The sequence below is a fragment of the Rana temporaria genome, chromosome 4, assembly GCF_905171775.1.
Source record: "Rana temporaria chromosome 4, aRanTem1.1, whole genome shotgun sequence".
Lineage (NCBI taxonomy): Eukaryota > Metazoa > Chordata > Amphibia > Anura > Ranidae > Rana > Rana temporaria.
In genome coordinates, this window is record NC_053492.1 from 50155925 (window position 1) to 50172361 (window position 16437).

The window sequence follows — 16437 nt, forward strand, 5'->3', positions numbered from 1 at the left end:
GAACTGTACGCCGGCTGATAAGATCGTTCTTAAGAAAATAATTCACACAGCGAAGCAAATTCACGCAACAAATTGTGGGCTACAAACTTGTCTCTCTTTGAAATTTGAGAGACTCGTATTTGTAGAGCCGAGAAAATAGTGAGCAATCTGACCTATCATGGACATTATTTCTTTGAATTATTGCCACCTGGTAGACAGATTAGAATTATAAAGGGGAGGAAAAATAGATTCAAGGAGTTTTTTTCCCAGAGTCATTAAAGGGTCACTAAAGGATTTTTTTATCTAAATAGCTTCCTTTACCTTACTGCAGTCCTGGTTTCATGTCCTCATTGTTCGTTTTTGCTCTGATGTTGCTGTAAATCCTCTCTGTTCTGGACACTTCCTGGTTGTCTGTTTCCTGATGACCACAGTCCTGGGAGATTCTAGTTTAATTTTCCAAACCATCACTGCTCTATGTACATGCACAAAGGCAGGATAACATGCAAAAACTAAACTAAATGCAAAAACGAAACTGCAGGTACATTATATGATTGATTTTTATCTATTTTTAATCAATTTTAAAAGGAATCAGTTCACTATTATGTCTCTATACCCTGTAAACAGTCATTCAGTCATTTCAGCAAAAAAAATGTTTCCTTTAAAACTCCTTTAAGGCTTTTAACACTGGAAATAAAATTAAGGTAATTTGCCAAGTGGGTTATTGTTTATTATAGTAGGGCGTTCTTATTTTAAAATGGGAACGTTTTAGTACTTTTAAATAAATCTTAAATCATGTATGGTAAATGTGTGTGTGATGATCAATTTTTATGTATGAGTGAAGTAGTATTGAAATTTCATTGTGAATTTGTGTTTAAAATGACAGTAAATGTATCTTATAAATAGGTTTTATCTTATGCTTTAGAGCAGTGGTTCTCAACCCTGTCCTCAAGTACACCCAACAAGCCATGTTTGCAGGTTTTCCTTTATCTTGCACAGGTACTTTAAATCAGAGTCAATGGCTTGGTATTTTGGACAGCTATTTTATCTAAGAGAAATTCCCAAAACATGGCCTGTTGGGGGTACTTGAGGACAGGGTTGAGAACCACTGCGTTAGAGCAGGGGTCACCAAACTTTCTAAACAAAGGGTCAGTTTGCTGTCCTTCAGACTTTAGGAGGGCCAGACTGTGTTCATTGAAAGTGGAAATTGTCCTGGCATCAGTGGGAGCAAACAATGCATCTTTGGTATATGTGCCTTTTGCGCTACTCAAGAGTAAGGCCCCTTTCACATGTGCGGACCGTGTGTCCACTTTTTCATCCATCAGTTGGGGACGAAAACAGGATATACATTGGTCCCTATGTGATTGCGGGTGTCAGCGGATAAACATCCGCTAACACCCGTACTCACCCGCCTCCGCAAAGATCAGATTTTGCGGACGGAAGAAAATCCAATTTTTTCTTCCGTCTTTCTTCCGTCTGCGGATCGGAACGGATGAACACGGACACACGGTTCGTGTTCATCCGATCCCCCCATAGGGGAGAGCGGAGAAAAGACAGGGCGGTCCCCGCACACTATGCAGAGTGATTTTACGGGGCGATCCCCGCTGAGCTTACGGACACACGGAGGCGGATCATTACTGATCCGCCCCATGTGAAAGGGCCCTTAATGGAAAGTGACTGAAGGCTAGGAGCTAATTAGAAGCAAAATCTATTAGTGCTCATCTTACACGTAGATAATGAGTATATATATATATATATATATATATATATATATATATATATATATATATATATATATATATATATATATAATATTGCGCTAAAGGAATAAACCCTCATGCAAACTGCAATGAAATAGAAAGTGCAAGAAAAATAGCTCATGAGGGCTAAATAAAGTGCAATAATGGTGAAATCTGACACCTTCACATACCGGTATGTGCCAAAAAATCAATGAATCTATATATCAATAAAAGTTTAAAAAAAATGGAAAACAATGATCAATCTAGTGCAAACATGCAAAAACTAGGTGCAAAAATGCAATGTGCAAAAAACTGAATAAAATATGTGCAAATTGTGCAAAATAGTTCAATATTGCAATCTTAGTAGATAGATGAATGCTCAATTCTGAGAAGTCCCATATAATGGGTAAATTTTGGGAGTCCAATCCTCAAATGCTTCAGAAGACTTTATCACAATACCTGTCCCATCTGTAGTGTGTTATCAATTGTAGTATTGAACCTTAATGGGGATCCTACACTGGTCTCCCGAACTCTCACCTCTGAATCATATATTAGGGCACATCAGCTTTCTCAACTGTCCTCCGCTATTGGTTACTGGTGTTCCTGTTGTGTAGTATCCTCTACCTCTCACAATAATTCCTCAAATGATGGCTTTCCTAAATTGAAATGAGAGGAGGGGGGGGGGGAGCCCCAGACAGTAACCCAAATACAAGCAAGAGAGAGAAAGACTTCCAATAGTCTAGTGCCCCATCATTGATATCAGTGGAAGTAATAGCACCTCATCATTGGTGCAATGGTCTCAATGGAAGAAATAGTGCCCCATCATTTGTGTCAGTAGGTAAAATAGTGTCTCAAAATTGCTATCAGTGGGAGGAACAGCAACCCATCGTTGGTATCAATGGGAGGAATAGTTCCCATCATTGGTATAAGTGGGAGTAATAATGCCTACCATTGGTATCAGTGGGAGAAATAGTGTCCATCATTGGTATCAGTGGAAGGAATAGTGTCCCATCATTGGTGTCAGTAGGCAAAATAGTGTCCCATCACTGGTATCAGTGAGAGAAATAGTGACACATCATCTGTATCAGTAGAAGGAATAGTGACCCATCATTGGTATCAGTTGGAGGAATAGTGCCCCATCATTGGTATCAGTGAGCAGAATGGATCCCCATCATTGGGGACAATTTAAAGAATAGTGCTTCATCCTTGGCGTCATTGAGAGAAATAGTGCCCCGTTGCTCATGTCAGTAGCAGGAATTATGCCCCATTGTTGGTGTCAGTAGGAGGAATAGTATTTTATATAAAGTGGAAGGAAAAGTGCCCCAAGGCCTGGATAAAGGCAAGCAAAGGGCTATATCTGCCCCCCCAGGCTGCAGTTTGGAGACTAATGCTTTAGAGAATAGTACATCAGTAGGAATATCCATGTGAAGATGCAGACCGGCACATACGTGTTCAGAAGTGTGCGTACGCGTGCATGATCACATGCGCGAGAACATGCGCATACATCTGTCAAAAATGCTGGCACCAAGAGGACTATTTAAATAAAGCTGCTGCACATGACTAGCATTGTCTGGTCTACTCTATTATTTTATCTCACTACCTTTTACTGTCCCAGCCTGTCTTGACTACTCTGGATCTCCACCTGCACCGACCATGGCTTGTCTTTGGAATATGCCTCTGCTTGATTACCTACCTGCTGCCAGCCAGCCTTCAGTGATCTTTTACCTGCTGCCTGGCCTGATTCTACAGTTGTTCAGACTATCTACACCAGCTGCTGGCAAGAACTATGAGGCCATTGTGTGACTCCACCCCCTGACGCTTCCTGTTACCAGGGGTCCTGAGTCGGAGGTGCAAGAGAAGCTGTCCTCATCACGTCAGGCTCCTACACCAGGTAAGTGACACACTGTGTAGAATAAACAAATCATTCATATGTAGCACCCTCCTTGATAGGTGCTAGGTTAGATACTGTATATCTAGTTCTGGCTCACTGTAATCAGTGTAGCTTTGTTTGATTGTTCTGTGTTTCAGTGGTTGCAGAATTAATTGCTTCCTCCTGTTTGTCCAGAAATGTTTTGCAAGATAGTGGAAAATAAAATAAAATTAGACAGATATATAGCCTGACTGACAACCTTTAGGCCGGGCTCACACCATCCCCGCATGCGGCTCACAGCAGTGGTCCGGTGCGTGCTGGTTTACCAGTTCAGGTACGATTTCAGCCCGAATTTTGGGCTGAAATCGAACCTGAAACACACCAAAAAAGTCACACGTTTTTCCGAAACCCGGCCTTAAACTGTACAGCAGAACATCTCTACTTGGGTCAAAGGAGAGGAGAGAAAGGAGGGTGCATTATTTCTACTGTTGCTGTATAAACGTGTTAGCGGTAAGAAGAGAAAGAAGATTTCTCATTGGCCGGAAAACTTTGGCCCTGCCTACTGATGCCAGAACACAAAATGTGTCCCAAGCAAAGGAGGAATACTTGTTATCGTGGTGAAGTCTAGGCCCTGGACTTTAGCCCTGCTCACTGGACCTGGTTAGAGGAAGAGTGGAGGCATTCAGGGACTTTGGGCTGGAGAGGGTCATGTGTTTGATGAAGTGTGAGCAGAGGTGCTCCTTGCGCTGAGAACCAAGATGTAGGTAGCAGAGCTGCAGAGTGCTTTTCCCTGTGCTGCAGAGGGAAAGACTACTGACTCCAGAAGGAAGAGAGACTGACTTCAGAGAACTACTGTGCCAGAGCAAAAATAGGACAGAGCCATTAGCAGACAGAGAACCCAAGCTACAGAAGAAACTGAGGAATCCAGCTAACACCGTCTTAAGAGGGGAGCCCCAGTTTGTGGCATGACCTCTTGCCTGGCCTCACAGGGACTGCCTATGATCAGTGTTTGTGCTGAGAGGCTTCTTGGCCGCCTATGTTCTCTTGATTTATCTGCAATTTTAAAGACAATGGGCCGGATTCAGGTAGATCGGCGCATCTTTGTGTCGGCGTAGCGCATCCCATATGCGCTACGCCGACGTAACTCTGAGAGGCAAGAGCAGTATTCACAAAGCACTCGCCCCCTACGTTGCGCCAGCGTAACGTAAATTGGCCGGCGTAAGCCTGCCTAATTCAAAGTAGGAAGGTAGTGGGCTTGATACATTTAAATTAACAGTGACTCCATGCAAATGAAGGGCCGAACGAATGGCGCATGCGCGCGCATGATCAGAATCACATAAAATGTACTCCCTAAGATACGACGGCTCAATGCCTACGACGTGCACGTAACCTACGCCCAGCCCCATTCACGTACGACTTGCGTAAACGACGTAAAATCCGACGGCTGTTCCGTTGTCCATACCTTTGCATGGGATGCGCCTCCTATAGGTGGAAAAACTTTACGCCGGACGTACGCCTTATGTAAACGGCGTATACTACTGCGACGGGCGCAAGTACGTTTGTGAATCGGCGTATCTTGGTCATTTGCATATTCGACACGTAAATCAATGGAAGCGTCCCTTGCGGCCAGCGTAAAGATGCGCCCAAGCTCTGATGGCGTAGGAAACTTACGACGGTCGGATGAAGCCAAAATTCAGGCGTATCTAGCATTGAGAATCAGGCGCATAGATACGACGGCGCATATGTGCACTTACGCGACATATAGAAAGATACGTTGGCGTAAGTGCTTTAAGAATCCGGGCCATTGTTGGCATCCAGGGACATCCAGGATTTTTTGGAGCATCAATTTGGTATTATAAACACTCTATATAGACAGCAGTCCAAATCCAGACCCAGGCCCTCAATGCTTGCATAATGCAATTAGGTCCCCAACTGCAAGGGAACCAGCTTAAAATAAAGCTGAGTTTATGCTAAAGATGTATCAAATTTGTATATGATGTTGTTGAAAACAATAAAAAGAATTACTGAAAAAAAAAAAAAATATGTATCACTAAGTTTTGGATTTGTTCAAGGTGGTTCACCACTGGGGAAGGGACAGAAGGACCTATATAACCAGCAGCTCCCTAGCAAGTACTGCTACACATATACATATATTATCACTTACTTACGTAAACATATTGTTAAAATTTATTGTTAAAATGTGTTATTGCATTGTGCCTACAGTTCTTCTTTACCTATTTTATAATCCATCGGTATTTGCATTGGCTCACTCAGATTTGGTCTTTTAGTTAGCATAACATTTTCCATGTGTAGCTGTCCTCTGTTTCTGCTCTAGTTCCAAATCCATAGGTGTTGTTTGCTAGTTGATATTTAATATTCCACATGTCCTAACCCAATATCATTTCTGTATTTGATAACTGCTTCCCAGATTAAGTGTGCTGTTTGTATTATCGCTAAAATTTGCTTTATCTTCTGTTCCAGCTCTAGCAAACTTCAACGAACAAAGTGACATTTCAAACAAATGGATTTGTTAGACAGCCAATCTTTTAGACAGGGCACGCCTTGTGGCTTTCTGTGAACCTCATAATACCTACCAGATCTGATTCTCTTCTTTCTTTGCAATTCCATCTTTCACACAGACTGAATTAGAAAAAGAACATTTATACTTGAGCCATGTTTCCCACAAATGTATTCGCCATTATTTGCTTATTTGCAATGCTACATTTATCAAATGGAGCTGTAAGTATTGTTAGAATTAACTTTTTTGATTTTTTTAAGGGTGTTATTTTATAACAATATTTTCAATTGTTTTTTTTTTTTTTTTAGTGCTTGTCCTCCTTAAGAGGCTGATTTGGTGAAAGACACACCAATCAATTTTTGTTGCCAGTCTTTCTTGGAGCTGTTAGGTTGCTGGAGGGCTGTACACAAACTGCCTTGTTTGGCTAGATGCATCTCTGTTGTTAGAAAACCATTGTAGTGAAATGTTGTTTGGCATGAGTCCTGATAAAGCTGTTCGATATATGTTGGCTACTGGGTGTTCATTCTTATGTAACATAAGTAGAACCTTTTAGCTATAAGGCACACTATTATTATGTATTTTATTGTATTATTATTATTGTTAATATATGCATTTTGAATGTTCAGTCTATCGTAAAATGATGTTCCCTCGCTTTCTTATACCTCTGCACCAGAATTAGCAGGTTAACTGCAGAGTGGTAAACACAGTTTTTGTAAACTTTTTGTTATCTAGTTAAAAAAAACACAGTAAAAGAAAGGAAACCCCATAGTGATTGGCAGGGGTATATTCTACCAGAATATAACCAAAACTGAAATAACCAAACTGAAATATTAACTGTAAAATAATGAATCCTTTAAAGAACAAGTTTAGTGAAAAAATGTTTTTGGTTTTGGAAAGTAGTTTAAAAGTAGTAGACTGTGTGCCATTTGGGAGCTTTCCCATAACTTCCTGTGCCAATTAACTTCCTGTCCCAGAGATTAAAAAAGAAAGCAGTGAAGTGAACTCCCCTCTTAAACAACTGTCATGTGGAAAATCGACCCTCCCCCCCATATATTTATTTTGGTGAGGTTTTTGTTTCCTATCACTTTATGAAATGGTGTGGATGAATCCGCGCAATGGAAACACATATTTCCAATGAGTGGTTGTGTATATAGGGGTTTGACACCCTTAAAAATATAAAGCAGCTGCCTCTACGTAATTTATTTCACCTAGGTGAGATAATGGATTGAATGAGGTGTGGAAGTAGGGGTGGCGCTACCTTATTTGATACATAAATATAAAGTGCAAAACTGATAATGTGAATAATGTTTTTACCCTAATGGTATAAAGTGCACCTGTGCTTGATGTGTGCAAAAACAAATAAATACATAAAATATTATATGATAGATTAAATAATTGGATTACATGTACAATAGTGCACACTATTAATAATTGTAAATGTCCATATACTGTGTATGGGTTATTAGTGATATCATAATCCAAAAATCAAAAGTGCTTCGTGCCTTGTGAACATCTCTTTCTGTATTTCACACAGTGACCACCTCAAACTGTGCTCTTATGTGGCCCACACACACAAGATATTCCACCCCCTCTAAGAGTGTGGGCCACATAAGAGCACAGTTTGAGGTGGTCATTGTGTGAAATACAGAAATAGATGTTCACAAGGCACGAAGCACTTTTGATCTCCTATTACTTTATGTCTCTGTAAAAATGGTCACCAAGACAAATAGAGAGGTTGCATTTATACAGATAGCAAAAAAAAAAACTATTCCATCTCTGCTATATCCAAAACTAAATAAACAAAGTTTTCATTATACAAACACATTACATTATGTTGTTGCTGTGCATTGAATTTTCATTTTTTTTAAGAATATTGTAAAAAAAAACTAGCATTTTCCAGGTTTCTGCTATTCTCCTGTATTTATATAATGGAAACATTAATAAAAATACAGAATAAATAGAATGACTTGTGTCAGAGCCTGCCCCCAAGGAGCTTACAGTCTACTATATCGACCACAGTCACATACACATACAATCTCTGGGGCTGATTTGATTAGAAGAAATTGCATGTACTATATGGTTTGACGTTTAGAAGGATCCCAGAGTATCTGGAGGGAATTATTGTGCTCAAAACAAAAATACATTGCTAAAGCTGGTTGTTCCTGTGGGATAAAATCACTTTGTAATCTCTTTGATCTCCAACACATAAAAGGAAAAAAAGCTCTCATTTACTGTTAAGTTCAAAAGAAGAGGTAAACTTCATAAAGCTATCAAGTTTGCATAAAAAATGTATCAGTTCTACACTTTGAGGTGTTGGTGGGGGACTATATTGGATAAATTTGGCTCTGCAAAGGCCTTTGTGGACAACTTTGGGTTTGTGTTGATGGCATCAGTTTGAGAACCTTCTGAGATCATTCAGATTTCAATAACATATGCATCTTTCTGACCTGCATATGACCTGCTTCAAGCAAGTTTTACATCCCCATTGACTTGTATCTAAATGCAAAACATTTTAAAAGCAAACAATAAATGGATTTTGCTTGGCAAACTAAAAATATAATTTGAGGAATTGGAGCTTGTATGCCCTGTGGGCTACATAAAAAGGATTTGGTTTGCATATTTTGCAACCCACCCTACCCCAGCTACCCATGTAAAATTGCTAGATAGAAATAAAACAAAAACCTCCATACCAGAAAAGTAAAATGTTTCTTATTTACCAATAATGTGTAATTTTATTTTGGAAATGGGAGCTGATTTGCATTGAAAAAAAAATGTTTTTTTTTGTTCAATCTGAAGGATGTTTGTTTGTTGGAATCACTTAAAATGAACCTTTACAAACACAGGGAGTTTGTACATATTGTGTCGAATTAGTTCAGGGGGTTTGTGGAGAGAACTAAAGCCATCACAAGCAAGAGAGCTATCCATGTAGCCACCAAATGGACTATTTCAAGAATTTGAAAACAAAGTAAAAAATATATATATTTAAAATTTTTTACCAATATTCCCTTCCCATATATAAAATAATGGCAGATATGAAGAACAATTAGACCCATTTCACACTGGGCGTTTTTCAGGCACTTTTGCGTTAAAAAAGCGCCTGTAAAGCGCCTGAAAGAAGATGCATCTACAATCCCAATGTGAAAGCCTGAGTGCTTTCACACTAAGCCGCCTGAAAAACGCCCGAAAAACGCCCCAGTGTGAAAGGGGTCTTAGCGTTAAAAAAAGCACCTGAAAGAAGCTGCATCTGCAATCCCAATATGAAAGCCTGAGTGCTTTCACACTGAGGCGCTGTGCTGGCAGGGCGTCAAAAAAAGTCCTGCAAGCAGCTTCTTTGCAGCGCTTTAGGAGCATTGAATACACCGCTCTTAAAGCCCCCTTCCCATTGAGGGAGCTTTTTTTAACGCCAAAGCACCTGAAAAACGCCCAGTGTGAAAATGGTCCTAGCGGCACTTTACCAGCATTTTTCGGGTGCTGGTAGTGTGAAAGGGCTCTGAAAGCACTCAGGCTTTCACATTGGGATTGCAGATGCTTTTTTTAATGCCAAAGCGCCTGGAAAACGCTCCAATAACACCCGAAAAATGCATCAGTGTGAAAGGGGCCTTAGGCATTGATAAATGAGCAAGAGGTTGTTCCAATAAATTCACATACAGCATCTGTATAATTGTGGATCTGCAAATTACCAGAAAACAAGTACCGAATAATTTGCTTATTTGCGATGCTTCATTTATCAAATGGATTAGTAAGTATTGTTAGAATTATCTTTTAGATTTTGTAGGGGGTGTTTTTTTTTTATTATGTTATTACAATATTTTTAATTTAATACATTTTTTTTGAGTGCTTGTCTTTAAAGGAGTTGTAAAGACAAACATATTTTCCTCTTAAATTAAAGTCTGACAGTAGCTGATAAAGTAAAAACTAATGTTTTGCATCATAACTAGTTTGATACCTGTTGAAATCGAGCTGTTTTATTCACCTCCGTCACTCCTGAATCATTATTCTGACTGACTTCCTGGTTTGCGGTGCGCATTCATTCTTGCTACATCACGGCCTAATGGGAACTACAGTTCCCATTAGGCTTAGCCTCCATGCCTGTGAGGGATAAGAGAGCATCTTCACGCAGGGCTGTAGTCATAGGGAGGGGGTGAGCACATTCTGCTTTCCACCATGCAAAACAGCTCAGATGCTGGTGGAAAGCAAACAGAGGAGTGACAGGAAATGGCATTTTCAAACCTGGATTACTGTATTTTGGAGGTCAAAATGAAAAAACGAGGTAAGTGATATTTAAATACTCTATCTTACAGCAATCAATTGATCTAATAAAAAACGAACCTTTAGTGTTCCAATCGATTTTTGTTGCCAGTCTTCAGCCCCAGCTTTCCTGTAAAGGTTATTGAACCACTTGCAGACCTTGCATGAATTTGATAAACCTATAAATTTTGATTAACCGTTTGTGGGCCTTGGGTAAGGCAGATATGTCCTAAAAAATTTCAACACTTTTAGGGTGTATATCCTATGACCTGCTGCTTTTCCACTTTCTGGGTGCTACTGTTGGCATATCATGGCTATTAAAACTACAGATGGGACGAAGATGGGGGAGCTTTGATCTGCATATGATGTAAGTTAATAAATCCTATGTAATGACAAAGTTATTTCCGAATAAATAGTCTCATAGTGGAAATGTAAAAATAACTCTCTTCTTTGAGGTTATAAAGTGTGAGAGCCAGACTGATTAAACAATCAACATACTAGTTAAAAAAGAAAACCATGACCTATGGTATTTTTTTTTTTTCTGAGGAGTTTGTACCTCTAGTCATTTTTCAACCCTGCCTTGATGTAAGTACAATAGGGAGCTGAGGACTAATCACATGCCTTAGCAGAGTAAGAACAAAATACATTGTTCAAATGTCAATTTTAGGAAAGAAAATCCGCGAGAATGTACACCTAATGGAATAAATTGATTTATTTGATGGCAGGACCAAAAGTTGTTTATGGCGCAATCTTTCTTCTTTTTTTTTGTGATCAGAGAAAAAAGTAGTTTGTTGTTGGGCAGGGCAATATTGTAAATGATTACTGTAAAATAATTATGACCACAATTATTACTACTTAATTATGAAAACAGGATCATAGCTATGTAATGTTAGACAAACTTTTTTTGCAAAGTGTATAACATACTGCAGAAATAAATATATAAAGCCAAAGCTACCAATTGAGTTGCAAAACACAACTAAATTTATTTTCACATCTTAGAAAGGAACACTTTAAAAGAGCATATGTTTAAAGGGTCAAAAAGTCATAGTTTGGGTAAAGAAGGAGACTAGTGGGCTGAGTCTGCCCCTGGCATCCTGTTTGTCATTGTTTGTAGGCGGGTCACTTTGCCATGCAACGTACGGGTACCTTTCGCATGTGCATGCTCACCAATGTCCGGGACCAGTTGGTGACCGCGTTTATGTGAAGATTGAACATTATGAAGATTCTCAGGCTTTGAGTTGAGACGTACACAATGTGTAGCAAAACAGTACAGAGGCCTTCTGTACGAGTTCTGTGCCTTGTCACTACACATCTTGATTAATAATGGTTTGCATTTAGGAGGGACACTGCTGAGCCCATGCCCTCGCCATCCGTCCAGTTTACCTCTGCTTCCTTAATCCCAGTGACAGAACAGGGTCTCACTGAGCACCTAGCGTGGTCCTCATGCATAATCTAGTAACTCCTCCTCTCCTGAACCATGCAGCCAGGAACATTAGGTCTCAGAATTGTGGGGTTCAGTCCTAGACACCTTTGGTGAACCAACCACTTGGGAGGTAACCAGGACACTGATTCTATCGCTACCAGAGGACCTGTCACCTTCACCAGGTACCTTGCTTTATGACTGGCTGCTTTTTATTTTGCACTAGTTCTGGTTGCCCATTACAACTGCATTCCTCCTCCTACTTGTTTTGCCAAGTTAACCTTGTAGAAGTGGCTTTGTTTCAGAACCACATGTACTTTACCGACACTGTTCTTTCACACACCAGAGGCAATCATGCACCCCTTTGAATGACTTCAGACCAGGCTTAGAACAGTTTGACAACTTTTATTGTAACTCTTCTTTGTAGAACATATAACAGACGCAACATAGTCCAGGGCCTACCAAAGTAGTGGAGGTGGCTTCCCAAGCATACATTTGCAGGTGTTAGTCCATAAATGGGGATGGCTAATAGCTGTTAATGCCCACTGGAACCCCGACATCTTGTGGGGTCACATACTGGCTTTTGCAACCACTCTGAAAGCCTCCTGAGCCGAATATTCCCCCTAATTATGAATTGCACAAGATGAAAGGCCGGCCCTAGACCAAAAGCCCAGGAACGGATGAGCCGACTATCTTGCTAGGGCAGTACACTGTAGGCAACCTGCCTACATGTTCTACCTTTGAGGACTACCTCCCATAATTTCTGTCTGACTTTGTTGTTATCAACTTGGATGTTAGAGTGTTAATTCCAACCTTTGTGTGTTCAGTTTCTCATGTTGCATTTTCCATAGTAAAACATAATGCTACTCTTGAACATTACCACTGTCCACCATGAGTGAGGATTGTGTCCTATAAAGGCAGCACTAGCAATTTGTAAAATGACCATTAGATAGGTGTCTAGATGAAAATAAATTATGGCACGTGGTCCCCCCAACTTATTAAGTCAGCAGCAGGTAACATCACTCCACTTGTAGTCTAGCCAGCACTTCCTCCAGCCCCTGAACAGAAGTACCATGCTTCAGTACAGACCTAGGGTCGGGGTAATTAATGTACTAGCAATACATTAATCACAGTTAAACACTTTGCAGGCCTCAATCCAACCATTTAGTAATTGCACATTTTTATATTTTCAGTTTTGGTGCATTTACTTCACTATAGGTTGCCCAGCATATTTTCATTGGTCTTGCCACTTGAGGGAGATCCTTGGGTTCCTTATCCTTGGAGATCCTTATCCTTGGGTTCTTTTTATCACTGGTCTCACTTGAATCCTGTAATAAAAGGATTATATGCGTAATTCTTCCATGTGTGTTAGGGTTACTTAAATTGTACTCTGATCTATTAAAAATACAGAAGAAAAACCCTTGGATAAGCATTTGTAATGGAACTTGCCATCACTTCTTTATGCAAATTCTGGTGAAGTCAGAATACCTGCAAAATACGTCAAGGACATAACACTTTCCACTTGTGAGCCTTGAAACCACTTAGAAAAATGATATGATGATTGTACAATTTAACAGTGGAACTTGGGAGAAAGGTAGATCGCATGGATAGGGTATCTGCGTTGCAAATGTGCATCTTATAACTTCACCCAATTTGGGATCCTGGTTTTTATATTTATTTTTTATCCCCTTCCCGTCAAGCATACGCATATATGCAACGAATAATAATTTTCCACCGTGGTGCGATACAAAATTATTTTATTTTATTCTAGTACTGTGGAATATTAAAGTGCAGTTTTAAGTTCAGTAATACAAAAATTAATCTTTAAAAAGAACAATATAGTACATGAACAATAATTGACAAACAGGACTCACATGATACAAGACACAAACACAGAGCCAGTCTGGACGTATATAGTTCAGCCACAGGACAAATACGCCCCATCTAATAAGGTTTTTTTAATTTGGTTTGTAAGGTTGTTAAAAGAAGGATTTAGGTTATACAAAATTGTGTAGTTTGATAACACCTTGTTAAATAAAGCCAATGGGCGTTTTTTTTCTCTGATGGCTGAACCCTGTGCGTAATGGGAGAGGGGGAGGAGAATCCGTCTAGGGAATAACTGGAGTTGGTTAAGGTTTTAGTTGTTCTTAGTGATCATTATCTAATGGGGGAGACCCATTGTCAAGCATTGGTTAGTATTGTTGGTTAATGATCCTGCAGGTATTAGGTTAGAGGCAGTGGTTAGTCAGGCTATGGCAATAGATTTGCTGTATTTAGGCAGTCCTGATTATGAGTAGCTGTTAGGATTCAATAAATACCAATAATCATTCAGTGACAAAAGGCTTGATCAGCATTGGTTATTAATTGATGAACAGTCCAGTCACCATTATAAAGCAAGCAATGCCAGCATGTAAGTAGATTAGGTCATAGATCTATGAAATACCTGATTCCAGTATCCAGTGGATTTCAGCAGAAGGGGTTAATACATTACCACAGTGTCTTCATTACCGTACAAAGGCAAATAGTAATTGACCATGGAGTTGTCATCGGTCATGCTGATTTACTTGTGCCAAACAGCTGGGCTTGGAGGGTCATGCGATGATCGCAATTCACGGACTGCCCCTAAGTAAGCCAGTAATTCAAATGTTGCAGATTGGCAGGTAGACGCAGAAATTCTGTCGGTGCATTCATAATGAGCCGAATGCTCACGATGTCCCTAGAGCTTAGCATCCACGGCGGTCTCCTTCCTGCTTCCCGCTTGTCTCATCAGCAGAGGACGTCACGTTGCTGGCGCGGGGTGATGACGTCAACGCGTTTCACCGTGCAAGTGGCGTAGCTTCATCTCGGACGTTAACCCATCACCATCGGTCACGTATATTTATACGGTGGTTAACTGGTGATTATCACCGTGGGGGAAATTAAAGAATCAAAGTAACATGTCAAGTCCCATTATGCTTTATGAAGAAAAGAATCCATATGAAGAAATCTTTTACTGGTTATGATGTAATAGCCGCTTTTTATTCAAGGACAAGATATCGCCATACATTAAAGCGGTCTCATTGTCCCTGTTAATGCGACATTATTCACAACTTGGCCGATTTAATTATTGTATTATTCCTGTGGGTATATTGTTGTAAGGATTGCTTAGAAACACGTATAAGGAATACAAGGGTGAGAGGGGAGGGAAAGGGTGAAGGGGAATAACAAGGTTGGGGAATGAAGACACACAGAAATCTACAAAAAAGTAAGGTGCATACATGTTACCATCATAATTAATGATGATAAGGAAGGGGCATCATTCGGAGGATGGAAAGAGGAGAGTGGGGCAGGAACTAGTGTGAGTATAAAGCAGGCGGAGCTCAAGAAAAAACGTTAGAATTTTTTTTTTTATTTCAGTTCCCAGCTGTTGTAAAATAATTAGATTGACTAGTAATAGTATATAAGTAAGTATAATATAAATCTGGTAGATGTGATATGTACAAGAGCAGGGGAAGTGAGAGAGAATTAGTTAGATTTCTATATTTGATATTGTATATAGCTTCGTATATACTCACACAATGGGGGAGGAAAGCTAGTCAGGAGAACAGGAGATTGTGTCTCTGTGTTGTGTGTGTGTCTGTGCTCTCGCACACCTACAAACACAAAAGAGGAGAGGAGGAGAGAGAATATGGGCCAGATCCACAAAGAGCCGCCGTAACTTAAATATTCTGATTTAAGTTACACTGCTGCAAGATTTCTACCTAAGTGCCCGATCCACAAAGAACTTACCTAGAAATTTTCGGCTGTGTAACTTAAATCCGGCCGGCGCAAGGCGTTCCCAATTCAAATGGGGCGAGTCCCATTTAAATTAGGCGCGCTTCCGCGCCGGACGTACTGCGCATGCTCGTGACGTCATTTTCCCGATGGGCATAACGCGAAATTACATTACGCTGTGTTTTGTGAATCGCGCCGGGTAAAAAAAGTTGCGTCGGGAAAAAAAAAAAGATACGGCGGGAAAAAAAATATAAAAAAAAATAAAAAATTAGCGTCGCTGCAAAGAAGGGTCTACTTTTACAAGGTGTAAACAGTTTACACTTTGTAAAAGCAGCCCTAATTTTACGATTGCAACGTAAGAATTTACGGAGATTTCACAAAGCTAAACCGCTTCGTGGATCTCCGTAAGTGCTCATTTGCATACGCGAAGCGGCATTTCGACTCAAAATGCCCCCAGCGGCAGATGCGGTACTGCATCCTAAGATCTGACAGTGTAAGTCCCTTACACATGCCGGATCTTCTGCCTATCTTTGGGAAACTGATTCTGTGGATCAGTTCCAAAGATAGAAACAGGGATACGACGGCGTATCAGTAGATACGCCGGCGTATCCCTTTTGAGGATCTGGCCCTATGACCATAAATAAGAAAAGATTAAAAAATGAGGGGTGAACATCTAGGGGAGGCAGCGGAGAGTAACAGCACTGCACAGTATATGTGCGGAATTTAACTGTGAAAGCATCACGGGTCCAGGAAGACCTGTAGATTCAATTCTGTCCTTTCCTTATTTACTAATTGATTCATTACGGTTACAGCAATAAAGCCCAATGGGGTACCCAACCACCAATAGGTACTCCTAGAGACAACCTATTAGATCAGCGTACTTATTGCCATTTCCCACTCCCCCCCTCATTCC

The 16437-nt window shown here is 40.2% G+C and overlaps 1 protein-coding gene across 1 annotated transcript in view; it reads left to right on the plus strand.

The window, feature by feature from the left end:
- The first annotated feature begins 6073 nt into the window (after positions 1-6073).
- Positions 6074-16437, plus strand: part of LOC120936200 (allurin-like) — a 70454-nt gene continuing 60090 nt past the window's right edge. Inside the window, exon 1 of the mRNA XM_040348377.1 lies at positions 6074-6324. Within this exon, the coding sequence (XP_040204311.1) occupies positions 6259-6324 (66 nt within the window). The 5' untranslated portion in view covers positions 6074-6258. The remainder of the gene's footprint in view (positions 6325-16437) is intronic.